The following is a 23,423-nucleotide window of genomic DNA, read 5'->3' as shown; positions in this document are numbered from 1 at the left end:
GGCGCTCGGATGAAAAATATTCTTTTTAGTCAGCAAAGTTAAAAAAAAACGTCATTTTATTGTCGTTTGGTGAGTTTGGTGTGAGGACTAACGGTGTACTATTCGTTCCCATGACAACCATAGGTCTTTAGCATACACAAAGGGAGGAGACGTTTGATAAATAAATAATCGAAGTGTGCAATATTCGTTCCCATGGCAACCATATCTCTTCTTTAGCATACATGAAAGAAGGAGACGTTTGATAAGTAATGGACAGAAAGTGAGTCGCGTGCAAGTGATGCGAGTGTTTTAACAAGAAAAAATAGGAAGTGAGGTCAATCGTGCGGTCTCGGTTACCGTGGCAATCTACGGGCCACGCCCTTGCTAAATGTATCAAAAAGGTTGTGCAGGTGGGCGGCGCAAAAAGAGCGTCCTTGTCGTCACGTCCTGCTCACGCCGCTGGCCCGGCTCACGAACACCGAGGGGGGCTGAGCAGACGCCATCTTGAAGCTCAGCTCCGCGGCGGCGCCCTTATTGCAGCGGGATGTGGCGAGCTTCCTGCTAGTCCTGGGCAAGGGGGAGGGGGGCGGGAGCACGCCCCTGTCACGGACGCCTCCCGCCGAGGACGAGGAGCCCAGCTTGGCCAACGCCACGGGGATCTCCTCCAACGACTCGGCCGAGTCCGAGTGGTACTCGGCGGGCGCTGCGGCCGCCAGGACAGGCACCGAGGGCGGGGCCAGGGGGGCCAGGGAGGCCCGGAGGGGGAAAGCTGGGAAAGGAAGTCGCTGGCCGAAGGACTTGGCGGACACGCTGCTGGACTCGGCTGGAACAAGAAAAGATGGCGGCGGGTCAGGGCGAGGTCAGACATATCTGTGACGACACAAGGATATCACCAGTGTACCAGGGGGCGGAGCTGAACCAGGGGGCGGAGCCAAAGCTGGACAGGGATTTTCTCTGGTCAGGTCTGCAGGAACTTTATGGACTTTCTTCCTTCTCTTCTTCTGTGGGAACAATCACATTGAACAAAGATCACTCTGTGTGTTTGTCTGTGTGTGTGTATGTTAGTGTGTGTGTATATATCCACCTGTGTGTGTCTTTGCTTGTGCTCTTCTGTAGTTTGGGGGCGGTTGGGCGGAGTCTCTAGCTCCAAAACAGGACTGGACACACCTCTCACTCCACTAATTACCACAAACCTTGAAAACACACACACACACACACACACACACACACACACACACACTCGATGAGGTTTCCATACGACCATTGACATCCAAACTCAACAGAAGGTCTTACTCGTCCCCTCGTAAAGACACGGCGGTTACTTCCTCCCCGCCTACACGAGTGTCAGTGAGGCCAAGTGTCCTCGAGTGGTCTGAATCCTACCGGGGAAAAAGAGGCAGGGTTTTAGAAGAGGCACGAACAACGATATCACATGACCTTTTGACCTTTAAGTCGACTGAATGAGCGGTCGTCTGTTTGACGTCTGCTGGCGTTGGCGTGTGTCTGTGGTCCTGGCGGTGGCGCTGACGTACAATGTACTCGTATGTGCTCAGCCTGTTCCACACTGCACACACACGCACACACACAGACACACATGCACGCACACACACAGACACACACACACACACACAATGGAGGAATCAGGTGAGGAAATATTTAGTAAACTGGAATGTCGGTCATTGGACCTAATTGGTTCTTGACCATGTTTCGTAAATCCAAAAGTGCGTATAGTGAAGCCTGTTCCTCTTAAGAAAAATGTAAACATGAATAATTTGTTCTAGCCTTAATTAAAGTCACTATTTTAGTAAAAAAAATGCTGCACACTTTGAAGACACAAATGTGTGTACACATATATACAGTATATACATATATACAAACGTATACATATACACACGTATATATATATATATATATATATATACACACACACACATATACACACTTTGTGTCTTCAAAGTGTGCAGCCTTTTTTTCCCCAAAATATATATATGTATATGTATATATATATATATATATATATACAGTATATATATACATATATACAGTATATATATATACATACACATATATATATATATATATATATATATATATATATATATATATATATATATATATATATATATACACATACCTGTATGTATACTAACTGTTAACATGCGCACACACCCTAAAGTCCCTTTGGTGTTCTCAAAATAGGTAACAACCCTGCTGCGTTGGCAAAATTGTTAACAACGCTGCTGTGACGATAAAAAAAAAAAAGTAAAATCCTCATAACTTTGTCTCAGCTAATATTTGTGGAATTTTTTGAACAATGTGGGCGTTTCACTGTGATAAACAAGCAATGGCTTTACAGCCACCGCGAGCATTAGCTTCGGCCGCTTGTACCCATGATCTTGTCCTTTCGGTCATAACCCAAAGCTCACGATCATATGTGAGAATGAGAACATAGAGCTTTGCCTTCCGGTTCAGCTCCTTTTACACCACAACGGACCGATACAGGGTCCACATCACTGCAGAAGTCGCACTGATCTCTTTCCCCAGGATCCCGTCCCCAACCCGGAGATGGCTCTCCACCCCGGGCAAGAACCGTGGACTCGGACTTAGAAGTGCTGATTTTCATCCCAGTTGCTTCACACTCTGCTGCGAACCGCTCCAGTGAGAGCTGAAGATCCTGGCCAGATTAAGTCAGCAGGACCACATCATCGAAAAATGTGCGATGAAAGCAGAGACCTAATCCTGCAGTCACCAAACCTAAATTATGTCCATAAAAGCAGTGAACAGAATTGGTGACAAAGGTCCAACCCTCACTGGAAAAAGGTCAGACTTACAGCCAGCAATGCGGACCATGCTCTGACACCGATTATACATCAGGTGGTTCCTATATTCTCTGAGCACTACCCACAGAACTTCCGGAGGGACGCGGTCCAAAAGCCTTTTCCAAGTCCATAAAACACATGTAGACTGGTTTGGCAAACTCATGCACCCTCAAAGACCCTGTCGAAAGTATAGAGCTGTTCCACAGTTCCACAACCAGGACGAAAACAGCACTGTTCCTCCTGAATCCATGGTTCCACTATCCGGCGTAGCCTCTTCAGTACACCTGAATAGACCTTACCGGGAAGGCTGAGGATCTGAACGTTGGTCAATCGAAAAGTTTGCAAATATATAAGTGTTTGTAAAACAAGGTTCCTCCTAGTATAACACACATCAAGACAATTTTCCTCGTATTTTGAAGTGATGAACTCAGTACAATGCTGGTTCTTGTTCATGTACATACACACACAAACACACACACACACACACACACACTACTTACTGAGGTAGATGTGGAAGCAGAGCAGGTGGCAGAGCAGCACAGACGACAGCAGAGCCAGCGCGATGGTGACGGCTGCCAGGGCAGGAATAACTGTGGCCACCACTCGCACGGGCGCCACCGGCAAGAAGACGAACCACACGGCCGTCTCGTTTCGCACTGCCGGAGGAAGCAGGGTGGAGAACGTAGAGAGCAAACATTTCAGTAGTGTTGTATGATATACCTTTACTAAAAAAAGTACTGTGGTACTATTAAAGTGCTGCAGTACTATCCATCCATCCATTTTCTACCGCTTATTCCCTTTTGGGGTCGCGGGGGGCGCTGGCGCCTATCAATATCTCAGCTACAATCGGGCGGAAGGCGGGGTACACCCTGGACAAGTCGCCACCTCATCGCAGTACTAATGAACAAAAAAATTTACTATACTGCCTTTGAAAAATACTGGTACTTTTTTTTCATGTACATGATAGCGGGCCGTGGTGACATTACTGGTAAAACGAGCCGAGGCGCATGTCGCGAGTCAACACACACAAAGAGCACTTGAAGCGTGAAGACGTATTTTGGCTCTGAAACTATCGATAAAGGTGAAGCTAGAAATACTCTCATTTAATTTTTTATTTATCTCCTTCATTGATGTGCATCTTCAATCAATAGACAATTATACCTCAATTATACAATCATACATTTACACACCAATGCCTGAGAAGGAGCAAGATGAAGAAAAAGCTTACATTTTCCTGGTTACTATTACTCTTATATGTGTTCCCCCACACTTCCACACAGTAGTTGATATATGGCAATATAAGTGCACAATACAATATACGCATTGCCCTATAATCCAGTGGTTCTCAACCTTTTTTCAATGATGTACCCCCTGTGAACATCTTTTTAATCCAAGTACCCCCTAATCTGAGCAAAGCATTTTTGTTTGGAAAAAAAGAGATAAAGAAGTAAAATACAGAACTATGTCATCAGTTTCTGATTTATTAAATTGCATAACAATGCAAAATATTGCTAATTTGTAAAAAAAAAAGATACAAAATAACTAAAAACTTGTTGAAAAATAAACAAATGATTCAATTATAAATAAAGATTTCTACACATAAAAGTTATCAACTTAAAGTGCCCTCTTTGGGGATTGCAATAGAGATCCATCTGGATTCATGAACTTAATTCTAAACATTTCTTCACAAAAAATTAAATCTTTAACATCAATATTTATGGAACATGTCCACAAAAAATCTAGCTGTCAACACTGAATATTGCATTGTTGAATCTTTTTTCACAGTATATAAATGTACATTCATATTTTGTTGAAGTATTATTTAATAAATTTATTTACAAAGGATTGTTGAATTGTTGCTATTCTTGGAATATTTTTTAAAAATCTCACGAACCTCTTGACATACCTTCAAGTACCCCCAGGGGTACGCGTACCCCCATTTGAGAACCACAGCTATAATCTAACACATAATTTACCTTGTTTAATATAAAAATACTCTTAGACATCTTTTTCCGTACATGGGCAATATGAGATTTCCATGTCAGACCCTCATCCAGTATAACTCCTAAAAATCTAAGTTCAGAAACCCTTAATTCCATCTATTGACAGTTTGATCGTTTCCTCCCTTTTCCTCCTACAAAAAATCATAAACTTTGTTTTTTTACATTTAATGATCATTTATTGACATCAAACCTTCTCTTAAGTTTAATCAATTCCTATTCAATGTTTGATCACGCTTTTAAGTCAACCAATCAATCAATCAAAGATTATTGATATAGCCCTAAATCACTAGTGTCTCAAAGGGCTGCACAAACCACAACACAAACCACAACGACATCCTCGGTAGAGCCCACATAGTCATGTCCCGAACTATAAAAGTTGGTGTCGTCCGCAAATGATACAAATTTTAATAACTTTGATACCTCACATACATCATTGATATATAAAATAAACAATTTTGAAAGTCGATCTGCAAGCGTTTTTTCAAAACATAGTGAGCTAGCGGCTAGCGTTCTTCCACAGTGTTTTAGCTACTTCTAAATCACCAATCCTCACCTCCATGGCGACAACCTCCGGTTCTTACAAGTATCATCCCTGCAGGAGAAGGAACACCGTAGGAGGATACAATAGCTAACCGCTAACAGCAAGCTAGCGCGCTTGAATGGAAAAAACAAACATGGATCCATACAACTATCGACAGTAATGATACCAAATACAAGAGCCGTACATAGGCGATACAACAGTAACAGCAATATTGTTTTATCATCAAAAAATCATTTTTCATTTTGTTATCGTTTATAGACTCAGATAATATGTTCCGGGAACTTTAATTATGACCAATGTTTGATCCTGTAACTACTTGTAGCTTTATGCAAAACTTATGTAAAGTATCAAACAACAGAAGAAGAAGTGCGTATTACATTTTAACAATATGTTACTGCATACTTCAGCAGCCAAATTAGGAGCCTTTGTTTGCTTACTTATTACTAAAATACAAGTTATCTAGTATGTTCACTATCTTGTTCAACACCAACATTGTTCTTTGATTGCAATAAGAAACTTATGTTTAAAGGCCTACTGAAATGAGATTTTTCTTATTTAAACAGGGATAGCAGGTCCATTCTATGTGTCATACTTGATCATGTCGCGATATTGTTCTATTTTTGTTGAAAGGATTTAGTAGAGAATATTGACGATAAAAGTTCGCAATTTTTGGTCGCTAATAAAAAAGCCTTGCCTTTACCGGAAGTAGCAGACGATGTGAGCGTGACGTCACGGGTTGAAGAGCTCCTCACATTGTTTACAATCATAGCCACCAGCAGCTACAGCGATTCAGACCGAGAAAGCGACAAATTCCCTGTTAATTTGAGCGAGGATGAAAGATTCGTGGATGAAGATATTGAGAGTGAAGGACTAGAAGAAGAAAAAAAGGCGATTGCAGTGAGAGCGATTCAGATGTTATTAGACACATTTACTAGGATAATTCTGGAAAATCCCTTATCTGCCTATTGTGTTACTAGTGTTTTAGTGAGATTATATAGTACCTGAAAGTCAGAGGGGTGTGGCCAGTGTCTCCGGTGGTAGGAGTTAATAGCCCGCAGCAGCTGCAGGAGGACGCAGGCTCCGCTCATAACTACGGTAAGAGACGACTTATTACCACAATTTTCTCAGGGAAACCTGCCGGTTGACATGTGGTCGGGATCCATGTTTGCTTAACCGCTCTGTTCCATAGTAAAGCTTCACCTTCGGGAATTTTAAACAAGGAAACGCCGGCTGTGTTTGTGTGGCTAAAGGCTAAAAACTTCCCACCTCCATCTTTCTACTTTGACTTCTCCATTATTAATTGAACACATTGCAAAATATTCAGCAACACCGATGTCCAGAATACTGTTCAATTATGCGATTAAAGCAGACTACTAATAGCTTGGATCGGGCTGGAAAATAATGTCCGCTACAATCCGAGACGTCAAACGCACGCGTCATCATACCGCGACGTTTTCAACACAACACTTTGCGTGAAATTTAAAATTGCAATTTAGTAAACTAAAAAGGCCGTATTGGCATGTGTTGCAATGTTAATATTTCATCATTGATATATAAACGATCAGACTGTGTGGTCGGTAGTAGTGGGTTTCAGTAGGCCTTTAATGTATCATAAGACTTTCTGACAAAATATAGCGAATAATGACATTTTTTTTGGTCCCCTTTATTTTTAAAAGTATCAAAACATCGGAATACATTTTGGTACTGGTAACAAAATATTAGTATCGGGACAGCATGACATTCCAGTAGCTTCCCCAGGCAAGTCGCCATGGAGACGGCCCGAGTTGTGAGGTCAAGGGTCGTGGCCTTACCCCAGAAGTGCTTGTCCGTGCGCAGTTTGGTGGGGTCCAAAAAAAACTCAATGAAGATGTAAGAGGAGACCACCAGAACCAGACACACGCCCAGCAGGGCCGAGACCACGCTGTGTAGAAACAACCTGCGCACACACACGTGTGAAGACACACACAAACACACAACTGTACAATGTGAGGATACATGACAAAACTCACTTGTAGTTCCTGCTTCCGACACAGTTGTTGAGCCATCGACAGTGATGGTCGAAGTTGGCCACACACTTGTTACACGCACTGCAGTGCTTTGACTTTGGCCCTCTGAAACACACACACCACAGGACCAGGCTGGGAACAATGTGCTTCTTTCATCACAAGGCACGAGGCGCGTAGTAGCAGCAGACAACTGCGGGAGGCAGCAATGAGCAGAACAGCTCCATTTTTAACACATGTTGAATTATTTACAGCCTTAGCAGCACTGACCCACTGACCTGCTTTCTAGCAGACACACACAGTTGTACAATTAAGCAAAGTCACCAATCTTTTTGCCATGGCTGTTTTTGACTTTACTGCTGTGCGGCCTCCTACAGTATGGAATGCAGTAATACATACATTAAGTGTATGGGTGTATCAATGTCTTAAAAAAATGAATGGATACAGGAGCCACTTTGATATATTTTGTACATTAAAGATACTAAAACCAACCCAAATAAGGTCAGTCAATATATGCAAAAATATCTTACAAAACTTCGACATATTAGCTTTGTGCTATAGCTAATAAAGAAAATGAGTGTAATATGTAATCCAACTACCTTGTGGTATTTAATTTCTTATTATTATTCATCACTTGGCCCTGAAATGAGGCGGCAACTTGACCAGGGTGTACCCCGCCTTCCGCCCAATTGTAGCTGAGATAGGCTCCAGCACCCCCCGCGACCCCGAAATAAATAAGCGGTAGGAAACGGATGGATGGATTATTCATCACTAATAAGATTATTACCCAACTAAAACATTTGGCAAACTTAAAAACGTACTAAATCCTCCTGCAAGACATTTGGACACTTGTTCATCATAGTTACACACACATGTATTCGGGCATTTTGGTTTTCAGGTCCCATTTTTGGGAGGATATGGACTAATTGGAAAAGGGAAAAAGAGCAAAAACAAGAATAATTTTAGGAAGAGCAAGAGAAAAAAGAGAAAGGGAATGGGAAGAAAGGAAAGTAAGAGGAGATGGAGGAGACAGAGGAGGAAGAAGAGGAGGAGGAAAAAGAAAAGGAGGATTAAGAGGAAGAGGAGGAAGAGAAAAAATGAGTAAGAAGAAGAAGAAGAAAAACCAACAAGACAAAGAAAACCAAGAAAACAAAGAAGACAGAGAAGACCAAGAACAAAAAAAAAAGACTTAGGACAAAAAGAAGACTAAGGAGACAAAGCAGACCAAGAAGAAGCAGACAAGGGTGAAGAAGATTGTGAAACTGCATTACCTATTTGTATTCTTTTTTAAATTAGGCTTATATATACATATATATATATGTATGCATATATATATATATATATATATCTATATGTGTGTGTGTATATATATGTATATATATATATATATGTATGTATATATATATACAGATATATATATATATATATATATATATATATATATATATATATATATATATATATATACATATATATATATATACATACATATATATATATATATATACATATATATACACACACACATATAGATATATATATATATCTGTATATATATATATCTGTATGTGTGTGTGTTTATATATATATATACATATATACACACACACACATATAGATATATATACATATATACACACACACATATTATATATATATATATATATATGTATATGTATACATAACTACAGTAAAAGGTGAGTAACGGGTGTTAATTGTGCAAAAAACTTTTTGTAAGCTTTGTGTTATATAGGTGAAAAAGTGTATTATTATTAATAAAAAGTTTTAAAAATACATATTTATGTTCTTTTTTTAATTACAATTGTCCCCAACCATATGCTGCAGGCCAACAAAATCTGAGCTGCACTTTAGCCACCTCTGTTCTAAATCTTGATGTATTTATTTTGTCTATAGAATTCAGGCCAATGAAATATGAGCTGCAGCCACACTTTGGACACCACCGGATTAAATACATCAACATTTTTTTCTTTATCGCCAAAGACCGGAAGTAACACACTCACACGTCCACCTGGCACAGGTAGCAGTGGCAGTTCTCAATGACATGGGCGTGTTTGGAGCGGTCGAAGGCGGGAACCGGACCTTTGTGGCTCTTGGTTCTAATGTTGCGGTCGGCCGGGTCGACAGACACGGCCATAACGTGCACACACAGGTGGCAAGCGAACATGATGCTGGTGCACTGATGCTTGGATAAGGAAGCTTTTTTGCACTGGTGGCCACACACACACACAGACACGCACAGGTGTAGTGCAGTAACAGGTGCCGGGGGGCGTGAAGGATACGATGTAGCCGGCAGGGGTCCAGTGTGCAGGTAGTAAGGGCACAAAGATGCCGAGGCCCATGATGGCGAAGAAGGCGTAAAGCAGCCACGCCAGCAGCTGGAAGGGGTGAGGCGGCCAGCTCCACCCGTTGGTTCGAGAGCACAGCCGCACGTCGGCTTGCTGGGGACTGTCATCGCCCACTGGCGCTGTGCGGTTGGGGTTGCTGCTGCATGCCTCCATTCTGCAAGACAAGATGACATGAGAAGCTTAAAATCAAGAAAACTGTGTACAAACCCTTTTTCATTGAACCTCAATGATTTGGTGGATTTGCAAACAGCTAAAATTATAAGCTGAACTTGCAATACAAGAATGTACAACAATTCCTCCCAACAAAAGAGGAGAAATATAAGTTTAGGGAACAATTTAACTTCAAATGCATATGCACGACAACACTTAAGACCTTTAGCATATCAGAACATAGAACTAAATTATGGAGTGGATTAGGCAAAGAAGTCAAACACAAAGTGTTTACAAAGTACACGGGAGATGAATACTGATAAAAATCTTTAACCCGACAGGAAATCTATCACATACTCAGTAAATGATGTGAACCATACAGTAATATTAATAATGGATTAGGTTTTGTATTGCGCTTTTATAGACACTTAAAGCGCTTCACAGAGAACTGTGAACCCATCATTCATTCAGTCCACATTCACACTATGACGGTGGTAAGCTACATCTGAAGCCACAGGTGACCTGGGGTAACGGACGTGTGGCTGCCGATTTGTGCCTGCGGACCCTCAAACCAGCGCCAAGAATTCAAACAAAATAATGGCAATGGGAGCAAGGTGAGTGACGTGGACACAGCGGCCATGACTAGGATGGCGGAAGCTGGAATCGAACCAGGAACCAGGAACCCTCAAGTTGCTGGACGACGGTTCTTCCATTTAAGCCACGCTGCCCAGTAATTTACCTACCTATACAAGTGAATTGTATTGATGTATTTTTACTTCTTCATTTATTGTTGTTGGGTCAAAGATTGAGAAAGGAAGTGAACTATTGTGTTAGGAATTATATTTAGACAGAAAAGGGGTAGGATTAAATAAACTCTGCTTAATCCTACTCATTTTCGGACATGTTAGAATGTAAACAAGTGCATCACTGTTATTTTATCTTCAATACTAGATTGTGTTGTTTTTAATGTTGTGATTACTGCCAATATTCCACAAACACACAAAAAGAATAACAACTATTTTATACAAGGTAAAACGTTTGGCAGTAATTTTGCACCCAGCGCGATCCACACACTTGCACTCACAGCACCCCGTAATCTGCACTCTACAACGACAGGTCGTGCTGCCGAGTCAATCTAAGGAGTGTCAGAGCTACTGTTATTTGCGCATGGTGTCGTCCGCCAAAAAACAAAGATGAAGAAGCAGGGTGGGGATAGAAAACAAAGAAGCTCTCAATCTGTGAGTTATTAACCTGTGAGTTTCCCCTTCTCTTCTGTCCACTATTTTACCAGGGTGGAATATTACTGCTAAAAATTTAAACTTGAAGAAATGTGTTTATAAACTTGCAAATCGTTTTTTGGAATCGAAAATAAAATATTTGACCTGCAAATCATTTTTAACTTGCAGAAAATTGGGCTTTTTATTTACTTCCAAATTCCCTCCATCCATCCATTTCCTACCGCTTGTGCCTTTAAGGGAGGCGGACGGTGCTGGAGCGTATCTCAGCTGCATTCGGACAGAAGGCGGAGTACACCCTGGACAAGTTGCCACCTCATCACAGCACTTGCAAATAGTTTTTTTTTTCCAATTGAAAAAAAAAGTTTTTTTACTTGCCAATCATTTGTTTTCCTTGCAGAAAATTGTTTTTACTTGCAAATATTTGTTTTTAATTGAAGAAAATCGTTTTTTTTAACTTCCAAATCTTTTTGTGTTTCCAGAAAAATGTTTTTATTTGAAAAAAGTTTGAAAAATGTGGAAATGGTGGAAGTTAGGAAAATCTATCCATTTGCTACCGCTTGTTCCTTTCGATGTCACGGGGGGGGGGGGGGGGGGCACCGGAGCCTATCTCGGATGCATTTGGGCGGAAGGCGGGGTAGACCCTGGACAAGTCTTCGCCTCATCACAGTACCTGCAAATCGGGGGGGTTTTTCTATTGAAAAAAATGTTTTTTTACTTGCCCATCATTTGTTTTCCTTGCAGAAAATAGTTTTTACTTGCAAATATTTTTTTTAATTCAAGAAAATAGTTTTTTTAACTTTCAAATCTTTTAGGGAACGCGGGGGGTCCTGGAGCCTATCTCAGCTGCATTCGGGCGGAAGGCGGGGTGGACCCTGGACAAGTCGCGACCTCATCACAGCACTTACAAATTGTTTGTTTTTCAATTGACAAAAATATATTTTACTCGCCAATCATTTGTTTTCCTTGCAGAAAATTGTTTTTACTTGCAAATATTTGTTTTTAATTGAAAAAAAACTTTTTTGTCTTTCAAATTTTTTTTTATTTCCACAAAATTGCTTTTATTTGCAAATAGTTTGAAAAATGTGGAAATGGTGGAAGTTTGAAAAATCCATCCCTCCATCCATTTCCTACCGCTTGTCCTTTCGGGGTTGCGGGGGGTGCTGGAGCCTATCTCAGCTGCATTCGGGCGGAAGGTGGGGTCCACCCTTGACAAATCGCCACCTCATCACAGTACTTGCAAATTGTTTTTTTTCAATTGAAAAAAAATAATTTTTACTCGCCAATCATTTGTTTTCCTTGCAGAAAATAGTTTTAACATGCGAATATTTGTTTTTAATTGAAGAAAATCGCTTTTTTAACTTTCAAATATTTTTTTATTTCCAGAAAATTGTTTTTATTTGCAAATAGTCTGAAAAATGTGAAAATGGTGGAAGTTTAAAAGATGGCCAATTCATTTTTCATCCATCCATTTACTAGCGCTTGTCCCTTTTGAGGTCGCGGGAGGTGCTAAAGCCTATCTCAGCTGCATTCTGGCGGAAGCCGGGGTGCACACTGGACAAGTCGCCACCTCATCGCAGGGCCAACACAGATAGACAGACAACATTCACACTCTAATTCAGGGGTCGACACGCCAAATATTTTAAAAAGTATTTCCGTGAGAGCCATATAATATATTTTTTAAGACTGAATACAACTAAATGCGTGCATTTTTAAGTAAGACCAACATTTTTGGAGTATAACCAGTCTCCTATTCTTTTTAATAACATTGTTGTTCTGAAGCTAACCAACAATAAATAAAATACTTCTTACCATTAACGTGACTTCTTGAACAGGTGCGGTAGAAACCGGATGGATGGATTAAAATGCATGAGAATGTTTTGTATTTTGAACGTTATTTTTGACACGGTGATTACCAGCGGAATTATTCATTGCTTACCGTGTTAAGCAATGTCAGCTAAGATTTATCTGAGAGCCAGGTGCAGTCATCAAAAGAGCCACATCTGGCTCTTGAGCCATAGGTTCCCTACCCCTGCTCTAGTTGAATGGGGAAAATGTCACGGAAAACCTGGAATTCTGGAAAATCTGGGATTTTTGGGGGAATTTGTCAAGGGAAAATCTGCGATTCCCGAATAGGCTTAACAGTTTGAAGCTGGAAAGGTTTGAACTTGATGAAAAATGTGGACGGTAGAGCGTGCCACAATCCGTAGAAGAAGAAGAATAAGTTTAAGTTGAATAATAGATTAATTTTGTTCTAGAAAACCATATTTGTTATATGGAACATATTAATAAATAAATATATCCATTATAGCAGTGGTTCTCAAGTGGGGGTATGCGTACCCCTGGGGGTACTTGAAGGTAAGCCAAGGAGTACGTGAGATTTTTTTTAAATATTCTAAAAATAGCAACAATTCAAAAATCCTTTATAAATATATGTATTGAATAATACTTCACCAAAATATGAATGTAAGTTTGTAAACTGTGAAAAGAAATGCAACAATGCAATATTCAGTGTTGAGAGCTAGATTTTTTGTGGACGTGTTCCATAAATATTGATGTTAAAGATTTATCTTTTTTTGTGAAGAAATGTTTAGAAATTAAGTTCATGAATCCAGATGGATCTCTGTTACAATCCCCAAAGAGGGCACTTTAAGTTGACGATTACTTTATTATTTATATTTGAATCCCTTGTTTATTTTTCAACAAGTTATTAGTTATTTTATATCTTTTTTTCCAAATAGTTCAAGAAAGACCACTACAAATGAGCAATATTTTGCACTTTTATACAATCTAATAAATCAGAAACTGATAACATGGTGCTGTATTTTACTTATTTATCTCTTTTTTTCAACCAAAAATGCTTTGCTCTGATTAGGGGGTACTTGAATTAAAAACATGTTCACAGGGGGTGCATCACTGAAAAAAGGTTGCGAACCACTGTTGTAGAGGACGTTAAAGGTAGTGCAGTCACGGCAGCCCTTAATAATGTCGGCGGGGTGAAAATTGGGAGAAATTTGGGAAAATGGTTGCACCGGTAGATTGTCGGGAGGTGTACTGAAATTCAGGAGTCTTCCGGAAAAATCGTGAGGGTTGGATTTCCGGTCCTAGGAATGGAATTCATTAAAAAGTGCATGTTAGATTTTTTAAGAAATATTTTCTTGCGGCCCAGCCTCACCCAGTTTCTGCATCCAGTGGCCCCCAGGTAAATTGAGTTTGAGACCCCTGGATTAGGGACTACTTGAATTAAAAACATGTTCACAGGGGGTACATCACTGAAAAAAGGTTGAGAACCGCTGCATTATAGGACTTCTGGCAAGAATAAACACATACTGAGTAGCCCTGGGATAATTCCCGAGCTCAGGATCTTTCTGTGTGGAGTTTGCATTTTTTCCCCGTGAATGCGTGGGTTCCGTCTGGGTACTCCGGCTTCCTCCCACTTCCAAAGACATGCACCTGGGGATAGGTTGATTGGCAACATTAAATTGGCCCTAGTCTGTAAAAAGGAGTGTGAATGTTGTCTGTCCATCTGTGTTGGCCCTGCGATGAGGTGGTGACTTGTCCAGGGTGTACCCCGCTAGGGCTGCGAATCTTTGGGTGTCCCATGATTCGATTCAATATCGATTATTGGGGTCCATCCATCCATCCATTTTCTACCGCTTATTCCCTTTTGGGGTCGCTGGCGCCTATCTCAGCTACAATCGGGCGGAAGGCGGGATACACCCTGGACAAGTCGCCCCCTCATCGCAGGGCCAACACAGATAGACAGACAACATTCACACACTAGGGCCAATTTAGTGTTGCCAATCAACGATTCAATAATATATCCATTTTTTCGATTCGATTCAATTCTCGATTCAAAAACAATATTTTTCCGATTCAAAACGATTCTGTATTCATTCAATACATAGATTTCAGCAGGATCTACCCCAGTCTGCTGACATGCTAGCAGAGTAGTAGATTTTTTTTTAAAAAAGCTTTTATAATTGTCAAGGACAATGTTTTACCAACTGATTGCAATAATCTAAATTTGTTTTAACTATTAAACGAACCAAAAATATGACTTATTTTATCTTTGTGAAAATATTGGACACAGTGTGTTGTCAAGCTTATGAGATGCCATGCAAGTGTAAGCCACTGTGACACTATTGTTCTTTTTTTAAAATTTTTATTAATTTCTAATGATAATGTCAATGAATGATTTTTAATCACTGCTATGCTGAAATTATAACTAATATTGATACTGCTGTTGATAATATTCATTTTTGTTTTACTACTTTGGGTTTGGTCTGTGTCGTGTTTGTGTCTCCTCTCAATTGCTCTGTTTATTGCAGTTCTGAGTGTTGCTGGGTCAGGTTTGGTTTTGGAATTGGATTGCATTGTTATGGTATTGCTGTGTAGTGGTTTGTTGGATTGATAAAAAAATAAAATAAATAGATACATTTTAAAAAATCGATTTGAAAAAAATGAGAATCGATTCTGAATCGCACAACGTATTCCATTCGATTCGTATTCAAATCGATTTTTTCCCACACCCCTCTACCCCGCCTTCTGCCCGATTGTAGCTGAGATAGGCACCAGCGCCCCCCGCGACCCCAAAGGGGAATAAGCGGTAGAAAATGGATGGATGGATGGATGGATGTCCCACTAATACAGTGGTTCTCAACCTTTTTTCAGTGATGTACCCACTGTGAACATTTTTTTTTATTAAAGTACCCCCTAATCAGAGCAAAACATTTTTGGTTAAAAAAAAAGAGATAAAGAAGTAAAATACTGCACTATGTCATCAGGTTCTGATTTACTAAATTGTATAAGAGTGCAAAATCTTGCTCATTTTTAGTGGTCTTTTTTGAACTATTTGGAAAAAAAGATATAAAAATAACTAAAAACTTGTTGAAAAATAAACAAGTGTTCAATTATAAATAAATATTTCTACACATAGAAGCAATCATCAACTTAAAGTTCCCCTTTTTGGGGATTTTAATAGAGATCCATCTGGATTTATGAACTTAATTCTAAACATTTTTTCCACAAAAAAAGAAATCTTTAACATCAATATTTATGGAACATGCCCACAAATAATCTAGCTGTCAACACTGAATATTGCATTGTTGCATTTCTTTTCACAGTTTATGAACTTACATTTATATTTTGTTGAAGTATTATTCAATAAATAATACCTCCCTGGCTGACCTGTACAGCTCCCGCTGTCTCAGGAAAGCACAGAGCATCCTGAAAGACCCATTCCACCCCGGGCACAGCCACCTGGAACTGCTACCCTCAGGCAGACGCTACAGGGTGCTAAAAGCGAGCACCAATAGACTAAAAAATAGCTTTTACCCAAGAGCCATAGTAGCACTAAACAGGCACTGAGTGTCCATATGTCCATCATGTCCTCATGTGTAATGTTTAAATGTTTTTCTATTTTTTTGGACTACAATGTGAAATAATGTTTTATGTATGTATACATAGATACATCTGTCATCTCTATCTTTTTTTTTTAATTTATTTTTTATTTATTTATTTATTTTATTTATTTTTTTTAATTCATACTACCATATTGTATATGCACCTTAGGAGGAGCTGCTCCAATTTCGTTGTTCTTTGAACCTGTTCATTGCAATAATGACAATAAAACTCTATTCTATTCTATTCTATTCTATTCTAAATACATTTATAAATGATTTTTGAATTGTTGCTATTTTTAGAATATTTTTAAAAAAAATCTCACGTACCCCTTGGCATATCTTCAAGTACCCCCATTTGAGAACCACTGCACTAATAGACTTAGACTTCCTAGTATTCTCATTCAAATTTGAACTTTGCAAATTATGAATATGCATACACATGCATTAGAATTAAGGTTAGGGTGGTTTTTGTTGACTTTACCTTTTAACATACGTCAACGGGACTCCGCTTGTCGATCAGCCGTCCGGTCGTCCACAACATCTCATGCCGGGTTGACTGGGTCCTGGCGGGCCCTGTCGGGTGCGGCTGAACTGACACACAACTTCCGGTCGAGAGAAGCAGCAGCCGGTACAAAACGTCCGGGTGCAGTCGTTAGCTCACATCCATCCCATCGGCGAAAGCAGCTGGCAACTAACCGGCAACCACGACCTGCCGAGCCCGCGAATGTTGCTCATAGACGGCCATCGATATCCTGCTAGCATTAGCCTGTGTTGCTAACGCGATGCTAGCAGGCTAACTGACGCCGCCAAGCCGACATAGGTAAGAACTGTCGGCCGCTCATAGAAGTTCACCGCTCGGTTGCGACATTTTAACCTTCGACGTCTCTGCAATTATCATAAATATAAAATAATGAAACATTAATTAGTCAGCTGTCAGCATAGCGGCTACTACTCACTACGACAACTACGAGGCTAGTGTGCCGTCTCCATGGTAACACTAGCACCAATGAGCTCCTTCCTATTGGCCAGCGGGTTTAATCCCGCCCACAATTTACCTTCCATTCAGTTTAGTGACTGACAGATGTGATGATCAAGTCTGGCCACTAGAGGGTGACAATGACCATTCCGTTTTTACAAAGAATTACAGTAATCATTAAAACCAACAGGTTATTGTTGCTTTTGTCGGCATTCATTTTACACATATTTTTAATTGTAAAGAGTTGCCTTGTAAGAGGAAGTGCTCTACAACTTACTGCATTTATATCATATATTGTTTATTTTACTTTTTATTCATAGCTGTATGCATACTTGCCAACCTTGAGACCTCCGATTTCGGGAGGTGTGCTAGTGAGGGGGTGGGGGGGCGTGGTTAAGAGAGGAGGAGTATATTTACAGCTACAATTCACCAACTCGAGTATTTCATATATATATATATATATATATATATATATATATATATATATATATATATATATATATATATATGTATATGTGTGTGTGTTTATATATGTATATATGTATGAAATACTTGATTTTGACTTTCAGTGAATTCTAGCTATATATATTTATTTAATTTTATATATATAGATAAAATAAATAGTTGAATTTCATGCGGCACCTATCAAATACACAGTAATAAAAACACAGTTGTTCTACCAACTGTACTGTGCTTGCTGGTTACTAAAAAAAAACAAAAAAAAACGTACCTTTCACTATTTGAGTAACCTTTGTTCTGCCATTTGCGTACTGGCGAGCGATCTCCGAATACGGGAACACATCCTTCACGGATTTGTTGTAGACATCCGCAAAGGAGAATGGGATGTTGCTTCCAGCTATCAGCATAGCCATCTTTGTCTCAGCATAAGTTACACCATCGGGTCTCCATTTTGCGAGGTAGCCCATAATACTGGTTTGTGAACGATGCTGCGCTGCGGACGCTTTGTGCTTCGCTGACCGTTCATGACTGAGTATATCCGTTCATCCACCGTGTTCAATGGAGAAGTCTGTTCTACAAAATTTACAGGTAACCTACCCCTTCCCCTTCGAACTCTCCTGGATAAACTGAAATTCTTGTTTCCATTCGTTTTGGAACTTGCAAGTGTATTTCTTCATTTTGCCCGTAACGTACTCGTTCTTCTGCTTCGTGTCCTTGTGTGTGCAGTGTTTTATTTTAATCCGTGGGCAGGCAAACTGTTTGTATATTGGGAAAGCGGACGTGAAAACAGGCTGTCCCCACTCAGGGCCGCATGGAGCTGGAGGGCGCGTGGCCTCCAGCTCCGGCTAAATTTCGGGAAATTTTCGGGAGAAAATTTCTCCCGGGAGGTTTTCGGGAGAGGCGCTGAATTTTGGGAGTCTCCCGGAAAATCCGGGAGGGTTGGCAAGTATGGCTGTATGTAGAAGTGGCTGGTTGCATCATCTCTCCTATTTTAATGTTCTTTGTGTCATTTTTGTCTTTGATGTTTCCCTCTTACACACGTAAGAGGGATGTGTGCTACACACTTACTTGTTTACCTGTATCTCACCTTTTTTGCAAGGGGCGCCGGAAGTTGGCAGACCTGTCAGCGATCCTGTTCTGTCTGTAAGGTTAGAGCCCCTATGGACTGGACTTTTACAATATTATGTAAGACCCATCCATCCATCCATCCATCCATCCATCCATCCATCCATCCATTTTCTACCGCTTGTCTCTTTTTGGGTCGCAGGGGTACAGCTGGAGCCTATCTCAGCTGCATTCGGGCGGAAGGCGTTGTACACCCTGGACAAGTCGCCACCTCATCGCAGGGCCAACACAGATAGACAGACAACATTCACACTCACATTCACACACTAGGGCCAATTTAGTGTTGCCAATCAACTAATCCCCAGGTGCATGTTTTTGAGGTGGGAGGAATCCGGAGTACCTGGAGGGAACCCACGCAGTCACAGGGAGCACATGCAAACTCCACAGAGAAAGATCCCGTGCCTGGGATTGAACTCACCGTGCTCCACTCGACGTCCATTGCATCCGGTCTCCCCTAGACAGGGGGAGTGGGGGGGTTACCCACATTTGTGGCCCTCTCCAAGGTTTCTCATAGTCATTCTCATCGACGTCACACTGGGTTGTGAGTTTTTCCTTGCCATTATGTGGGCGCTGAACCTCGGATGTCGTTGTGGCTTGTGCAGCCCTTTGAGACACTTGTGATTTAGGGATTATGTAAATACACATTGATTGATTGACTGATTGATTCTGTCTCCCTATAATGTTTGTCTGATCTTGAAAGGGATTGTGCTGAAAATTTTAATTTCCCCTCGGGGACTAATAAGGTATTTCTGATTCTGATTCTGATACAATGATTTAGAATCTATCCATCCATCCATTTTCTACCACTTGTCTCCTGGGTCGCGGGGTGGGTGCTGGAGCCTATTTCAGCTGCATTTAGGCAGAAGGCGGTGTACACCCTGGACCTATCTCATGATAAATAAGATGTGTCCAAACTAAGAAAATTATAGCATGCAGGGGGAATTTTTGATAGTTGACATTTTTCAAAACCAATACAATGATTTGTTTCCAACCTTTAGGGCTTCCTTCAAGTTTGGTCCCAGTACCTGACAGTGTCGCAGTCATAAAAATGTGTAAAAAATATAATATTATTTTGTGTTAGGTCAGGAAAAAACAGGTTATATTATCCCTTCAAGCCTGTTTCACAGGTTTCCCTGCTCGTCAGGGGATTTTAACTCGACAAGCAGGGAAACCTGTGAAACAGGCTTGTAGGGATGATATAGCCTTTGTGGGGTTTTTCTGACCTAACGTATATTCCACTCTATTGAGCACGGATAAACCACAGAAACCTCGACTATATTATTATTTTACAATTTTTTGTTCAACGCTTGCATGTCTAGATCAACTTCAGGTGTATTTGTTGATATAAAGTTTTTGTTTTTTTATGTTTCATGCATGCCCTCTGTGTAATCCAGGTTTTTAACACAGCATATACAATTTTCTCCCCAAAACACGTTCAAAGTGAACATACGATGTGAAATCATTTGAGCCTTAAATATTTCAATAATTCATAACAATATTAATTTTGATTTATTACTATTTTTTTCTTTAAATTGCACTAATCCTTGGGGATCCTCAAGGGCCCCACTCATAAACATATTGAATGAAGTCATATCTTGTTATTTTTTTTATCCATTGCTTAAATTTCTAGATTCACTTCAGGTTTATTTGTCGATGTAAAGGTTTTTTTTTTTGTTTCCCTGTTGTTTATAATGTTTTATGCCCTTTTTGTCAAAACCCTGTTTGTATAGGACAAAAACACAAACCAAGCAATATTTTCCACCAAAAAAAAATCCGACTGAATATTTGATGAGAAGTAATTGGATCGTTAAATATGGCAATAGTTCATAACAACTTTGATTTTAATAATTATTATTTTGGAGCAATGAGCGTAATAAAAAAAAAATCCCACTAAAATTATGAGAGGTCCAAAAGGGCCCTCCTTGTAAAAGTGTTAAAAAAGAGTCACATGTTATTTATTTTTCATATTGTGTTATTCAATGCTTAAATTTTTTGATCAACTTCAAGTCTATTTGACGATATAAAGTCTTATTTTTTATGCCATTTTTGTCAAAAACACAAAAAATCAAATATTATCCCCCGAAAATGTTAAACTGAATATTTGATGTCAAGCAATTGGAGTCTTAAATAGGTCAATAATTTATTACATTCATTATGAAATCTTGAGCAATGGCAGTCATAAAAAAATAAATCCTACTAAATAATGGGATAACTAAAAGGGCTCATTCATAAGTCATCCATTTTTTTTAAGTCACCAGTTTGACTTCAGATCTATCCCTAGAATATAAATTGTCATTATTTTATTACTCCATTTTTTTAAATGTGTTTGTTTTATGCCCTTTTGTCAAATAAATATTTGTTTTTTTATATGGAAAACACACAGAATATGCAATACTTTCCTCCCAAATTTTTCCAAAGCGGAATATTTTATATACTTTCGATACGTCAATCTTTCATAAGAACATTGATTTTGATTCATTATTATTTTGGAGCAATGACAGTTTTTAATTAAAAAAAAAAAAAACATCCTGAATAGCAGCAGCTATTTAGTAGGATATGTACAGCCAGCAGAGAACATAGTGAGTTCACATAGCATAAGAACAAGTATATACATTAGAAGTACGTTAGATTATTTACATTAGGTTATTTATAATCCGGGGAGATGGGATGTGAATGGAGGAGGGTATTAGTAAGGGGTTGAAGTTGCCTGGAGGTGTTGTTTTAGAGCGGTTTTGAAGGAATATAGAGATGCACTTACTTTTATACCTGTTGGGAGTGCATTCCACATTGATGTGGCATAGAAAGAGAATGAGTTAAGACCTTTGTTAGATCGGAATCTGGGTTTAACGTGGTTTGTGGAGCTCCCCCTGGTGTTGTGGTTATGGCGGTCATTTAAGGAAGTAGTTTGACATGTACTTCGGTATCAGGAAGGTGTAGCGGATTTTATAGACTAGGCTCAGTGCAAATTATCGATTTATTATTTTGGGCCTGCTGCTGCAATAGCTGTGAATACCATGAATTGATTAACGTGGACCCCAACTAAAACAAGTTGAAAAACTTATTCGGGTGTTAGCATTTAGTGGTTAATTGTACGGAATATGTACCGTACTGTGCAATCTCTTAATAAAAGTTTCAATCAATCAATCTGTGGGCCGCAAATGGCCCCTGGGGCGCACTTTGGACATCTTAGTAGGTAATACAAGGCCGATGGTACTTGATGCTTAACTATCTGCTGAAGATGATGAAGTCTGTGAGGTGGTGCAAGTGGTCATGTGATTGAGGCAGACCCCTGTCACATGACCACTTGAACCACTGCCCCTTTAAGAATGTCTCAAAGAAAACATCCCACACTGACGGCCGGTCACTGGCGAGTGCTGGAAGTCGAAGGACGTGTTGTCAAGACGTGAGGGTGGGTGGGACGCTATCGTTTTGGAGGGGGGTCGTCGTAAATTAAAAAAATATTTCCACCGGAGTTCAGAGCTGTCCGAGGTACCGCTGGGATTTTAACTATGTAATAAAGAGGAGGGGGTGGTACAGCTTGGTCAAGGAGGCTATACGAGCCCCCCGTCCTGGTTCTGATCAAAACAAGCTGGATCTCCTCGGGAAAAGCGCTGCCAGCGAGCCCGCCCCCGCAGGCCCACAGTGCAGCGTGGGGGTCATCTGCTGCTTCCATCACACAAGAAGCCTCAACCCGCTGACCCGCCCACGGCCGGACCGCACGGAACCTCTCGGCACAGACAGTTCTGGAAGGCCCCAAAAAGAATGTTCACGCAGGACCCATCAATCGTTCACATTCCATCAATCGGATTACAGCGGGCTTGGCCGACGTCCTGCAACGACTTCATCAGTCATCGCACGCGTGGGGGCGGCGGTAGGGGGGGGGGGAGGGAGAAGGTCAGGGGTCGTGTGAGGAAGACTCCAGCAACTTAACCTCAGTGACCTTTCACCTTGTAACATTCTGACTTGTCTAAAAGGCGATCGTCAGAAACGAGAACCAAAGAGCGCTGGACACTTCATTAGGTACACATGTCAGGGCATCGGATGTAAGAAAGTGATCGCGTGCATTTTTTTATTGATTGGCGATGAAGGACAAAGTGCAGGCCGGAGCTCGTTTGAGGGGAAAAAAAAGACTAAACAAAAATCTGTAAATTGGGAAAACTCAGTTAATGCTGTTACGATGCGGCAGAGGCCTGCAACGTGAACCCAGGATGCAGAGATGAGGGCAAGGTGCAGGGTCAGTGTAACAGGCCTACTGAGACCCACTATTATCGACCACGCAGTCTGATAGTTTATATATCAATGATGAAATCTTAACATTGCAACACATGCCAATACGGCCTTTTTAGTTTACTAAATTACAAT

General features: G+C 40.3%; 1 protein-coding gene across 1 annotated transcript; it reads right to left on the bottom strand.

Annotated features, from left to right (window-relative positions):
* Positions 1 to 38: 38 nt before the first annotated feature.
* zdhhc1 (zinc finger DHHC-type containing 1) lies at positions 39 to 17,493 on the bottom strand. Its single transcript, XM_061875943.1, has 11 exons — positions 16,983 to 17,493; positions 9,646 to 9,865; positions 9,367 to 9,542; positions 7,352 to 7,453; positions 7,154 to 7,278; positions 3,299 to 3,454; positions 1,425 to 1,543; positions 1,273 to 1,358; positions 1,064 to 1,172; positions 881 to 980; positions 39 to 802 (listed from the first exon to the last, which is right to left on the bottom strand). Exons 2-11 carry the CDS (start codon positions 9,862 to 9,864, stop codon positions 420 to 422), a joined length of 1,575 nt encoding a protein of 524 aa, XP_061731927.1. The 5' UTR covers position 9,865; positions 16,983 to 17,493; the 3' UTR covers positions 39 to 419.
* Positions 17,494 to 23,423: the final 5,930 nt, after the last annotated feature.

Source organism: Nerophis ophidion, linkage group LG02 (genome assembly GCF_033978795.1).
Source record: "Nerophis ophidion isolate RoL-2023_Sa linkage group LG02, RoL_Noph_v1.0, whole genome shotgun sequence".
NCBI classification, from domain to species: domain Eukaryota; kingdom Metazoa; phylum Chordata; class Actinopteri; order Syngnathiformes; family Syngnathidae; genus Nerophis; species Nerophis ophidion.
Note: the sequence above shows the minus strand (reverse complement) of the source record. Positions and strands in the feature narration are given on the sequence as shown.

Excerpts from the sequence above, each read along its gene's own strand:
- zdhhc1 (XM_061875943.1), bottom strand. The coding sequence starts at position 9,864 with ATGGAGGCATGCAGCAGCAACCCCAACCGCACAGCGCCAGTGGGCGAT. Across the intron at positions 1,173-1,272 it reads GTGTCTTTACGAGGGGACGA|GTTTGTGGTAATTAGTGGAG; the intron begins GTAAGACCTTCT and ends TGTGTTTTCAAG. Across the intron at positions 981-1,063 it reads ACAAGCAAAGACACACACAG|AAGAAGAGAAGGAAGAAAGT; the intron begins GTGGATATATAC and ends TTGTTCCCACAG.